Consider the following 12,836-nt stretch of genomic DNA (forward strand, 5'->3'; position numbering starts at 1 on the left):
GAGAACCCGGTTAAACAAATGAGACAAAAATATTATACTTGGTCATTTATTTATTGAGGAAAATGATCCAATATTACATATCTGTGAGTGGCAAAAATATGTGAACCTGTAGGATTAGCAGTTAATTTGAAGGTGAAATTAGAGTCAGGCATTTTCAATCAATGGGACGATAATCAGGTGTGAGTGGGCACCCTGTTTTATTTAAAGAACAGGGATCTATCAAAGTCTGATCTTCACAACACATGTTTGTGGAAGTATATCATGGCACGAACAAAGGAAATTTCTGAGGACCTCAGAAAAAGCATTGTTGATGCTCATCAGGCTGGAAAAGGTTACAAAACCATCTCTAAAGAGTTTGGACTCCACCAATCCACAGTCAGGCAGATTGTGTACAAATGGAGGAAATTCAAGACCATTGTTACCCTCCCCAGGAGTGGTCGACCAACAAAGATCACTCCAAGAGCAAGGCGTGTAATAGTCAGCGAGGTCACAAAGGACCCCAGGGTAACTTCTAATCAAATGAAGGCCTTTCTCACATTGGCTAATGTTAATGTTCATGAGTCCACCATCAGGAGAACACTGAACAACAATGGTGTGCATGGCAGGGTTGCAAGGAGAAAGCCACTGCTTTCCAAAAAGAACATTGTTGCTCATCTGTAGTTTGCTAAAGATCACGTGGACAAGCCAGAAGGCTATTGGAAAAATGTTTTGTGGACGGATGAGACCAAAATAGAACTTTTTGTTTTAAATGAGAAGCATTATGTTTGGAGAAAGGAAAACAGTGCATTCCAGCATAAGAACCTTATCCCATCTGTGAAACATGGTGGTGGTAGTATCATGGTTTGGGCCTGTTTTGCTGCATCTGGGCCAGGACGGCTTGTCATCATTGATGGAACAATGAATTCTGAATTATACCAGCGAATTCTAAAAGGAAAATGTCAGGACATCTGTCCATGAACTGAATCTCAAGAGAAGGTGGGTCATGCAGCAAGACAACGACCCTAAGCACACAAGTCGTTCTACCAAAGAATGGTTAAAGAAGAATAAAGTTAATGTTTTGAAATGGCCAAGTCAAAGTCCTGACCTTAATCCAATCAAAATGTTGTGGAAGGACTTGAAGCGAGCAGTTCATGTGAGGAAACCCACCAACATCCCAGAGTTGAAGCTGTTCTGTACAGAGGAATGGGCTAAAATTCCTCCAAGCCGGTGTGCAGGACTGATCAACAGTTACCGCAAATGTTTAGTTGCAGTTATTGCTGCACAAGGGGGTCACACCAGATACTGAAAGCAAAGGTTCACATACTTTTGCCACTCACAGATATGTAATATTGGATCATTTTCCTCAATAAATAAATGACCATGTATAATATTTTTGTCTCAATTTTTAACTGCGTTCTCTTTATCTACTTTTAGGACTTGTGTGAAAATCTGATGATGTTTTAGGTCATATTTATGCAGAAACATAGAAAATTCTAAAGGGTTCACAAACTTTCAAGCACCACTGTATGTGTCCGGGAAGTTAGACTGGTCCTTCTGCATCGGCGTTTGTACTGATGGGGCTGCAGCGATGACTGGGCGGCTATCCGGTTTCACTGCGAGGCTCAGAGAGGTTGCACCTGACTGCGAACACACACACTGTGTCATTCACAGAGAAATGCTGGCCAGCCGTAAATTGTCACCTGAGTTGAATGCTGTACTAAATGATGTAGTTAAAATTGTCAACCACATCAAAGCACACGCACTCAACACCCGGTTATTTGAACAGCTCTGCGAAGAAATGGATGCAGAGCACAAACTCCTTCTCTTGCACGCAGAGGTCAGATGGCTGTCGAGGGAGAGATCACTGGCCAGAGTGTTTGAGTTGTGAGAGCCTCTGCAGAAATTTCTGGCAGAAAAAAAATCTGAGTTGGCCTCGCATTTTAGTGATGACCATTGGGTGTCAAAACTCGCGTACCTCTGTGACATTTTCAGCTTGCTTAATGAGCTCAACCTGACACTCCAGGGGAGGATGACAACGGTCTTTAAAGTGGCAGATAAAGTTGCTGCATTTAAAGCAAAGCTGGCTCAGTGGGGACGTCGAGTAGGCAGGGGTGTGTTTGATATGTTTCATACATTAGTGGGGATATTGGGAGAGACTGAGGCAGCGCCAGCTCTGTCGGAGCTGATTCGTGATCACCTTCTTGCTCTGTCGAAAGAATTCGAACGGCACTTCCCAGCCTCCACGGATCCGCGTCAAAAGAATGAGTGGATCCGCAACCCGTTTGCCAGCATCCCCAATCACCTGCCCGTTCAGGAGGAAGCACAGCTTCTCGAACTAGCAAATGACGGTGGTCTTAAGACTATGTTCGAGCAAACCTCTTTACCTGCATTTTGGATCAAAGCCAAAGCGGAATACCCGGAAATAGCCGCAAAAGCGCTCAAAACATTGCTTCCTTTTCCAACCACACACCTATGCGAGGCCGGGTTTTCTGCAATGACCGTGACCAAAACAAAACTGCGCAATCGATTGGACATTTCAAACACATTAAGAGTGTCACTGTCTTCCATCACCCCCAGATGGAATCTTCTTGTTGCAGGGAAACAAGCACAGGGCAACCATTAAAATAAATTGCATTTTGGCCTCAACGCGCGCTAAATTTATTAATTCGTTGTATTAATTTGTACAGTACATATTGTGTTGTGCATGTTGTTTCACATTTACTTCCTGTTCATAGTTCAATTTTCACTTGTTCAAGTTCACGTTCTTTTTCAAGAGTTTGTTACCTACTGTTCATGGCTGAAATGGTTATTTTTTAATATGCATGCACAACACCATATGGAATATCACCAAAATTGTCCCCTAATAATAAATGATCATGTATCCCCCCCCCCCCCCACAAAGGCCCCCAATGGTTGGAACATACCAACCTTAAAGTCACTTGTGAATAAATACCCCCACCCCCACATATTGTATCCTGCTGACTATCCTCATTTGTAAAAGTATGTGTGCGCGAACATATGTGCCCCCCCGGTTCACTGGGGAAAAAATGAGAACCAAACCGGTCCTTGGGGCTGAAAAGTTTGGGGACCCCTGTTCTACACAGACACACAGATGAAAACCTGGAAGAGGATGGAGGAGAACAACTTTTTATATGTGGCTGAGTTAAAGATCTGGGGATCAGGACACTACAAGATAAATCCTGTCTCGTTTTTACCCGGGTAAGGAGAAATTTCTGGGCTTTTTGTCGGCGTCTTTGCGATGGTTGCTAGGACGCTACAAGTTTTAGTATCGAGTGTAAACAAATGACAGCCGCTTGATTCTCAAACCTCCCTGCTCTTTTCTTCCAGCAGGCATCACAGATCCATATAATTTACCCACAAACATATTTATTTATTCTGCTCTCTCTCTCTCTCTCTCTCTCTCTCTCTGTGTGCGCGCACGCAAGTTAAATGTAAAGTAGTAATGTGACAAAAATAAAGGCTTCTTAATTTACTCAGAAATGTATTTATTCTACTTGAAAGGTGTACGGCAAACCAGCTACTGAATTTGGGACACTACGACATCCTGAACTATTTAGTATTTGGCTTTAAACTTGGGGAAAAAAATTCGCAGCCCACTAGCTGGCGCTTCACGGTCCACTCATGGGACCAGTGAACGGTCAAGCCCAGTGGTTGAGAAACACTGGCTTAGCACATCTAGCCACTGGGATTTTTGCCCATTCCTCAAGGCACACTCCAACTCCTTCAAGTTTAATGGGTTGTGTTTCAGAGTTTATTTTATTTTTAAAAGGGACAGTGTACAAATTAAACATTATCCTTGTGGTAAGGACAGATGTCTGTACCAGGTTATAGCAGCACATGCTAATTTCCGCCTGTAGTCCCTTGGCAGGTGGATGTTCTAAAAAAGATAAATAAAATGTACAGGAAATGTCACCAAATCTGTCATTAGAGCAATTTGTAGTGATTTTAGACCAGTAAAATAGAAGTGGATAACCTCATAAAGCATACATAGCAGCGTCATTTTTCACAATCACACACGCAAGCACTCACAAACACACACACCATAAGTTAAACGAAATGTGCAAAGGAATGCGCAAGCCAGTGCAAATATGCATTATCCCATCCCACTACCCCCTCTTTACATAGAGTATAAGTTTTACCACTCCAACCTCGACAGAGAGCAAGACATGCTCTCCAAATCACCAAAACTTCACATTTCAGTAGGTTTTACCCTCCCACACCTAATAGTCATACGCAAGCATAATAAGATAAAATAAGAATTAAAAAAATAAAGAAATAAAGTTTAAAAAAAAAATCCCCCCCCCCACAGGACTCTCCCATCCCTCACAATCCCCACACACCCACAAACACACTAAAAAGTGCAAGATCTGCATACCCCCACCACACACATATATACCCCCCCAATACCCCCACCACACACACACCATTCAATAAAATGCCCTAACTATCTTTTTCTATCCATGTGTGCATAATTGAGTTGATAATATCCATTTCTTTGTCAAATGTGAAAAAGACTTAAAATTTGTACAGGATATTAATTCTGTTGGGAGGTTATTCCACTGATTTGTGGCTACAGAAGAAAAAGATGATTTACCAAATGTAGTCTTTCGGAGTGGGACACTACATTCCCCCCTCGACACTGATCTAGTGGTACATGTTGATACCTCTGAGCATAAAGAAATAAATTGTTTCAAAGGTGGTGGTGCATCATTATGTATAATTTTAAAAAGCAGGCAGAGATTTGCATGCCTAATTAGATTTTCAAGGCTCAATATGTTATATTTACGAAGCACAAGACAGTGGTGGTAAGAACGTTTTCTCCTGGCATGGATCTTTATGGCACTTTTGTAAATTGAGCTGAGGGGTCTTAATACTGTTTTGCAGGCTTGTGACCAACTTGTGATACAGTATAGAAAATGAGACATAATCATTGCATTTAAGTATAAACTAGATGCATCAGAAGTGAGAGAGTTGCGTATGTATCTGAAATTTGATAGATTGAACTTCAGTGTGTTACTGAGTTTTTTTACATGAGATTTAAAACTAAGAGTTGGGTCAAAAGTGATGCCTAGGTATTTAAACTCAGTTACATTCTTTATGGCTTGCCCGTTGATTGTGATTTCAGGATAGTTTCTGATTTTGGTTTTGCTTGTAAAGAACATGGATACCGTTTTATCAGTGTTTAAGACAAGACAGGAGCTATGCAGCCATTCTACAACCCTTTTCATTTCATTTGAAAGTATAGTTGCAACCTCAGATGCATTATTACCGTGCACATACAATACAGTATCATCTGCATACATTACAATATTAACCCGGTCACATACAAGTGGGAGGTCGTTAATGTAAATACTAAACAGCAATGGCCCCAAAATAGACCCCTGTGGCACCCCCATTTCACATGCCTTGGATGAGGAAAGTGCACTATTAACCCGCACACACTGGTAACGATCACTAAGATAAGATTTAATCCATTTTTGTGTGTCAACAGACAGATCGTAATTAAATAGTTTATTTATTAGTTTCTCGTGGTTGACTGTATCGAAAGCCTTGCGAAGATCAAGGAAGACTGCTCCCACCACCCCTCCTTGATCAAGATATTTTTTTTATTTTCTCAATGAAATAGCAACAGGCAGTTTCTGTGGAGTGCTTTTTCCTGAAGCCAAATTGCATTGGATGTAAAAGGCTATTATAATCAAGATGGTCTGTTAATTGTTCAACAACTACCCTTTCAAATATTTTTGAAAGGGCTGGGAGAATACTAATAGGACGATAGTTGCATACTTCTTGTGCATTACCTGCTTTAAACACAGGTGTCACTATGGCATTTTTAAATACACTAGGGAAGATGCATTCATCAATAGATTGGTTTACCAATTTAGTCAAAGGGGTAATTATGCATTATTTATGTTTTTTTATCAAGGCAGTGTCCATTCCATAGATATCTTTTGCTTTACTATTTGTAAGTGTAGATAAAATCTTTGCAACCGCTTACTCATTTGTGGGTGCCAAGGTTAATGAGGTTAATGAGGATGTAGCGCTAATGGGTATTTGTGAGGTGCTTATTTTTCCAAATAACTGACCTAGCTGTTGCACAGAGTTTATAAAATAATCGTTAAAATGAGTTGCAACAGCCAAGCTATCATCTACAATACTACTGTTTATTTTGAGTTCGAATTTACCACACTTGCGATTTTCCTTTCCAAGAAGTTTGTCAATGTGTTTCCATAGTTTTTTGCTATTTCCTTTTGCATCTCTTATGATGTCAAGGAAAAAATTTGCTTTTGCCTTTCTGAGCTGTGTTACAACTTTATTTCTTAAACTTTTAAAAATTAATTTATCGGTAACCAACCTTGATTTTAAAAACTTTTTTATGGCGGCATCTCTTTTCTTCATTAGGTCCCAGAGGTCATTGTTAAACCAGGGGAGATTTTGTTTTGATTTTGGTTTCTGTGTCAGTGTTTTAGTGTGTTTTAGTAATATATCTTTATAGGCTGTTACCAAGTCATTGCATGAATGTTCACATGATTTACTTCCAATAATTTCATTCCATTGTACCTGCTTTAGATCATGCTCAACTAATTTTAGATTTTTATTTGGAATGGAGGATATAGTGTTGTGACTTACAGAGTGTTGGTATACAGCAATCAAGTTATGCCACAGATTCTCAATTGGATTGAGGTCTGGGCTTTGATTAGATCATTCCAAGGCATTTAAATGTTTCCCTTTAAACTATTCCAGTGTAGCTTTAGCAGTATCTTTAGGATCATTGTCCTACTGGAATGTGAACCTTCGTCCCAGTCTCAAACCTCTGGCCGACTCAAACAGGTTTTCCTCCAGAATTGCCCTGTATTTAGTGCCATCCATCTTTCCTTCAGTCCTGACCAGCTTTCCTGTCCCTGCGGATGAAAAACATCCCCACAGCACGATGCTGCCACCACCATGCTTCACTGTCGGAATGTTGTTCTCAGGGTGATGGGTCTGCGTCACACATGGCATTTCCCATGATGGCCACAAAGTTCTGTTTTAGTCTCATTTGACTAGAGAATCTTCCATGTGTTTGGGGAGTCTGCCACATGCTGTTGGGAAAACTCCAAACGTGTTTTTTCTTCAGCAGTGGCTTTTTTCTGGCCACTCTTCCATAAAGCCCTGCCCACTCTGTGGGGTGTACAGTTTAAAGTGGTCCAATGGACAGATACTCCCATCTCCACTGTGGATCTTTGCAGCTACTTCAGTGTTATCTTTGGTGTCTTTATTGCATCTCTGATTAATGCCCTCCTTGCCCAGTCTGTGAGTTTTGGTGGGCAGGTCCTTCTCTTGTCAGGTTTGTAGTGGTGCCATATTCTTTCTATTTTGCTATAATGGATTTAATGTAGCTCCGTGGGATATTCAAAGTTTGGGATATTTTTTATAACCCAATACTGATCTATACTTCTCCACAGCTTTGTCTCTGACCTGTTTGGAGGCTCCTTGGTTTTCATGTTGCTTGCTTAGTAGTCTGTGAAGATTCTCAGTCATCCAGGTCATAGTGAACTGTGGGTGGCAAAACAGAGCAACTGGACTTGCTTGAAGATTCTTGAAGATGTTTCACCTCTCATCCGAAAGGCTTCTTCAGTTCTGTCTGACTAATAGGGAGTATCAGGTATTTATCCTCTCATGGATGAAAAGCTCATCTAAGGTGTCGTTGAGTCATCCTGTTGGTGTGGGTCACTGGGGGCTGGGTGTGGACGGCCTCGAGAGTCGTTAGGGTGATCAATGGATTGCCCATTAGGGTGATCAATAGAATGCTGATTCTCTCTGTCCTCCTGTGAGTCACTGAAAACAGCTGGGTTTTGGTGTGCATTCAGTTGTCTGGGAAGTGTGCCAAGGACTGCATTGTAGGTAGCTGATAAATGACGTCTTAGACCCCCACCTCTGTTCAGTGATGGCCATTCCAGGTTGACAAAAATGGCTTCTTTAACTCCTCACTCATACCAACGATCCTCTCTGGCTAAAATGCGTACATTACAATCCTGAAATGAGTGTCCTTTGTTGTTAAGATGAAGGTAGACAGCAGAGTCCTGGCTTGAGGAACTGGCTTTCCTGTGTTGAGCCATGCGCCTGTGAAGCAGTTGTTTTGTTTCCCCAATATACGAGTTATTGCCAATATAGGGTGGACCAGTTTCTGCTTCAGGGTGTTACTGGGTCTGGAATGTTATGTTTGTAGAAGATCCTCCTGAGTTTCTCAGATAGACCAGAAATGTAGGGAAAGACAATGTTCTTGCATTTGTTCCTGTTATCCTCCTTGTCCATTATGTTCCTTTTTCTGCTCTTGAAGAAAGACCAGTTGGGATACCCGCAGTCCTGAAGTGCTTTCTTGATGTGATTCTGCTCCTTCTCTTTTCCCTCTACCATTGTAGGGATGTTCTGAGCCCTGTGTTGCAAGGTACTAATGACCCCCAATTTGTGTTCCAGTGGGTGGTGACAGTCGAAGAGTAGGTACTGGTCTGTGTGGGGGGGGGTTTCCGGGAGACCTCGATGCTAAGGCTTCTGTCTTGTCTAATGTGTACATCACAATCCAAGAAGGCTATTATTCCCACTGACGTCCTCCTGAGTGAAATTGATGTTGAGATCCACTGCACTGATGTGCTTAGAGAAGGCTTCCACCTCATGGGTTTTGATTTTAACCTAGGTGTCATTCATGTATCTGAACCAGTGGCTGGGAGCAACTCCTGAAAAAGTGGTCAAACCTTTATGTTCCACTTCCTCCATGTAAAGATTGGCCACAATAGGGGACACCGGTGAGCCCATGGCACATCCATGCTTCTGTCTGTAGAAACTTTCATTAAACTGGAAATAAGTGGTAGTCAGGCAGAGGTCAAGCAGGGTGCAAATCTGGTCCGTGGTGAGGTTCGCCCTATCCAGTAAGTTGCTGTCTTGAAGGAGTCATTTTCTAACAGATTCGACTGCTTCTGTGGTGGGAATGTAGGTGAAAAGAGACACACACACAGACCAGTACCTACTCTTCGACTCTCATCACCCACTGGAACACAAATTGGGGGTCATTAGGACCTTGCAAGACAGGGCTCAGAGCATCCCTACAACGGTAGAGGGAAAAGAGAAGGAGCAGAATCACATCAAGAAAGCACTTCAGGACTGCGGGTATCCCAACTGGTCTTTCTTCAAGAGCAGAAAAAGGAACATAATGGACAAGGAGGATAACAGGAACAAATGCAAGAACATTGTCTTTCCCTACATTTCTGGTCTATCTGAGAAACTCAGGAGGATCTTCTATAAACATAACATTCCAGACCCAGTAACACCCTGAAGCAGAAACTGGTCCACCCTAAGGACAGAATAGCCAGACACAAACAGGGCAACGTAGTGTATGCCATTCAGTGCAGTGAGGAATGCATGGACTCGTATATTGGGGAAACAAAACAACCGCTTCACAGGCGCATGGCTCAACACAGGAAAGCCAGTTCCTCAGGCCAGGACTCTGCTGTCTACCTTCATCTTAACAACAAAGGACACTCATTTCAGGATTGCAACGTACGCATTTTAGGCCAAGTTTACATTAGACCGTATCTGTCTCGTTTTCTTCGCGGATGCACTGTCCGTTTACATTAAATTGCCTGGAAACGCCGGGAAACGGGAATCCGCCAGGGTCCACGTATTCAATCCAGATCGTGTCAGCTCCGGTGCTGTGTAAACATTGAGAATACGCGGATACGTGGATACGCTGTGCTGAGCTCTAGCTGGTGTTGTCATTGGACAACGTCACTGTGACATCCACCTTCCTGATTCGCTGGCGTTGGTCATGTGACGCGACTGCTGAAAAACGGCGTGGACTTCCGCCTTGTATCACCTTTCATTAAAGAGTATAAAAGTATGAAAATACTGCAAATACTGATGCAAATACTGCCCATTGTGTAGTTATGATTGTCTTTAGGCTTGCCATCCTTCCACTTGCAAGTGGTAAGTGATATGCGCTGGGATCACACACACAGCGGCTCAGTCCCGAATCACTGCTTGTGCACTACACTCGCGCGCTCTGTGAGCTGCGCAGGGCTGGAGTGCTCACCCTCCAGAGGGCACTCGCTGTTCAGGGCGGAGTGATTTGGAGCTCAGGATGCCTGCGGAGCCGAGCGTATCCGTGTATTGGTGTTGCTGTGTGCACACTAATCGTTTTAAAAACGTTAATCTGATGATCCGCTGATACGGTCTAATGTAAACCCCACCTTAGCCAGAGAGGATCATTGGTATGAGCGAGGAGTTAAAGAAGCCATTTTTGTCAACCTGGAACAGCCATCACTGAACAGAGGTGGGGGTCTAAGTCACCATTTATGGGCCACCTACAATGCATTCCTTGGTACACTTCCCAGACAACTGAATGCACACCAAAACCCAGCTGTTTTCAGTGACTCACAGGAGGACAGAGAGAATCAGCATTCCATTGATCACCCTAACAGGCAATCCATTAACGTTAGTCGTTAGGCAACCCTAACGACTCTCGAGGCTGTCCACACTCAGCCTCCAGTGACCCACACCAACAGGATGACTCAACGACACCTTATGGCCCTTTTCCACTACCCTTTTTCAGCTCGCTTCAGCTCACTTCAGCCCCACACGGCTCGCGTTTCGACTATCTAAGAACAGCACGACTCAGCTCGCTTCAGCCCTGCTCAGCCCCCAAAACTCACACGGTTTTGGAGTGGGGCTGAAGCGAGCCAAACCGAGCTGAGTGAGGCTAGGGGCGTGAGGAGACACTCCCCTGTGCACTGATTGGTGAGGAGGAGTGTCCTCACACGCCCCGCGAGCACGCTGGGATCTGTAAACACCGTAAACCTGGAAGAATGAGAATTACGAATTACGAGAATTATGAAGCCTTATGTGCCTCGCCTCATCTATACGCTCTTGCCAGTATCTGTTGGCGTTGTCGGTGACAACAAGCCACAGCACCAAGACCAGCAACACTAACGACTCCATGTCCTCCATGTTTATTGTTTACTCTCCGGGTTGTGAGACTACCGCTTAAAAGCTCACTGATGTCACTGTTTGCGCCGCCTAACGACATCACCTGACGTCCACCCACTTTCGCTAACTCCACCCAATGTGTCCACCCACTTCCAGCCAGCACGGTTCAGCGCGGTTGTAGTCGAAATGCAACTCCAACAGCCCCGCTCGGCTCGACTCAGCCCAACTCAGCACGGCACGGCTCAGCCCAACTCAGCCGCGTTGGTAGTGGAAAAGCGGCATTAGGTGAGCTTTTCATCCATGAGAGGATAAATACCTGATACTCCCTATTAGTCAGACAGAACTGAAGAAGCCTTTCGGATGAGAGGTGAAACGTCTTCAAGAATCTTCAAGCAAGTCCAGTTGCTCTCTTTTACCACCCACAGCTTGCTTAGTAGTGTTGCAGAGTCAGGGTCCTTCCAGAACAGGTTGATTTATACAGACATCATGTGACAGATCATGTGACACTTTGATTGCACACAGGTGGATCTTAATCAACTAATTATGTGACTTATGAAGTGAATTGGTTGGAGCAGCTCTTATTTAGGGGTTTCATATGAAAGGGGGTGAATACTTATGCACACTCCAGATTTCTATTTTTTCATTTTAATTCTTGTTTGTGTCAAATAAAAAAAAATGCACCTTTAAAGTGTTTGGCATGTTGTGTAAATCAAATGGTGCTAACCCTCCAAAAATCCATTTTAATTCCAGCTTGTAATGCGACAAAACAGGACAAACACTAAGGGGGATGAATACTTTTTGCAAGACACTGTACAAACAGTTTGGTGCTCTGGAAAATCAGTTCAATGTGAAATTAACCAAACCAAATGACAGTAACACAGTGAGTGTGTGTGTGTGTGTGTGTGTGTGTGTGTGTGTGTGTGTGAGAGAGAGAGAGAGTACTGTGTGTGTGTGTGTGTGTGTGTGTGTGTTTAGTTTGTAGAAATCTGAACACAGGTCAGAGTGGAGTGTTTGTCGGCTGCTCGCTCTCACACGTGTGTGTTCTGTCCATGAAGCTAATGGTGTGATAATAAATTGTAGCTGAGAGATTGTGGAGTGCAGAAAGACGTCGCTGCTCCTGTAAATGTGCTGATGTGGCGTCCTGTCCTCTGATTTCTGTGTGTGAGAGAAACACACTCACATTTCTGTTCCATGCTAAAGTTTAAAAGTTTAAAGCTGGACTGGAGAATCCACACTGTTCACTGGAGATACTGAGGTACACACACACACACACACACACACACACACACACACAGTAAGTGTCCTGTATATAAAGATTGTGTGTGTTGTGTAGTAAAGCTGAGTGATTTATGCTGTAACTGTGAGATGTTTCTCTCTACAGGTTGTCTGACTGCAGTATTACAGGTGAAGGTTGTGCTGCTCTGGTTTCAGCTCTGAGGTCAAATCCCTCATCACACCTGAGAGAACTGGATCTGAACTACAATAATCCAGGAGAATCAGGAGTGAAGCTGCTCTCTGATCTACTGAAGGATCCACACTGTACACTGGAGACACTACAGTGAGTTACTGACTGTCTACACACACGCACACACACACACACACACACACACACAGTAAGAGTGATTTGGTGGTTTCATGTCTCTTTCTCAACTCCAGAGGGGATTCTGTATCTGAATGTGTTGGTACAGTAATAAATAAAAACACTGTTGTGTGGTTGGTGTTCTCTCTCTGAAAAGAGTGGAAGAGAGCCTGCCCCTGGTGGCTGTATCAGGCAACAGTGTTTCACTGAGAAAGAATGGATCCCCTCCCCTTTCATTTACACACATTTTGAGATATTTTATGGTTTTGTATTTTGTAAACTTGAATCTGTGCTTTGTGTG

The 12,836-nt window shown here is 43.2% G+C and overlaps 1 protein-coding gene across 1 annotated transcript in view; it reads left to right on the forward strand.

The window, feature by feature from the left end:
• Nucleotides 1-12,518, forward strand: part of LOC132887198 (NACHT, LRR and PYD domains-containing protein 12-like) — a 77,001-nt gene extending 64,483 nt beyond the window's left edge. Inside the window, exon 9 of the mRNA XM_060922670.1 lies at nucleotides 12,338-12,518. Coding sequence (XP_060778653.1) covers nucleotides 12,338-12,518 — 181 coding nt within the window. The remainder of the gene's footprint in view (nucleotides 1-12,337) is intronic.
• The last annotated feature ends 318 nt before the right edge of the window (nucleotides 12,519-12,836 follow it).

Source organism: Neoarius graeffei, chromosome 5, assembly GCF_027579695.1.
Source record: "Neoarius graeffei isolate fNeoGra1 chromosome 5, fNeoGra1.pri, whole genome shotgun sequence".
NCBI lineage: Eukaryota > Metazoa > Chordata > Actinopteri > Siluriformes > Ariidae > Neoarius > Neoarius graeffei.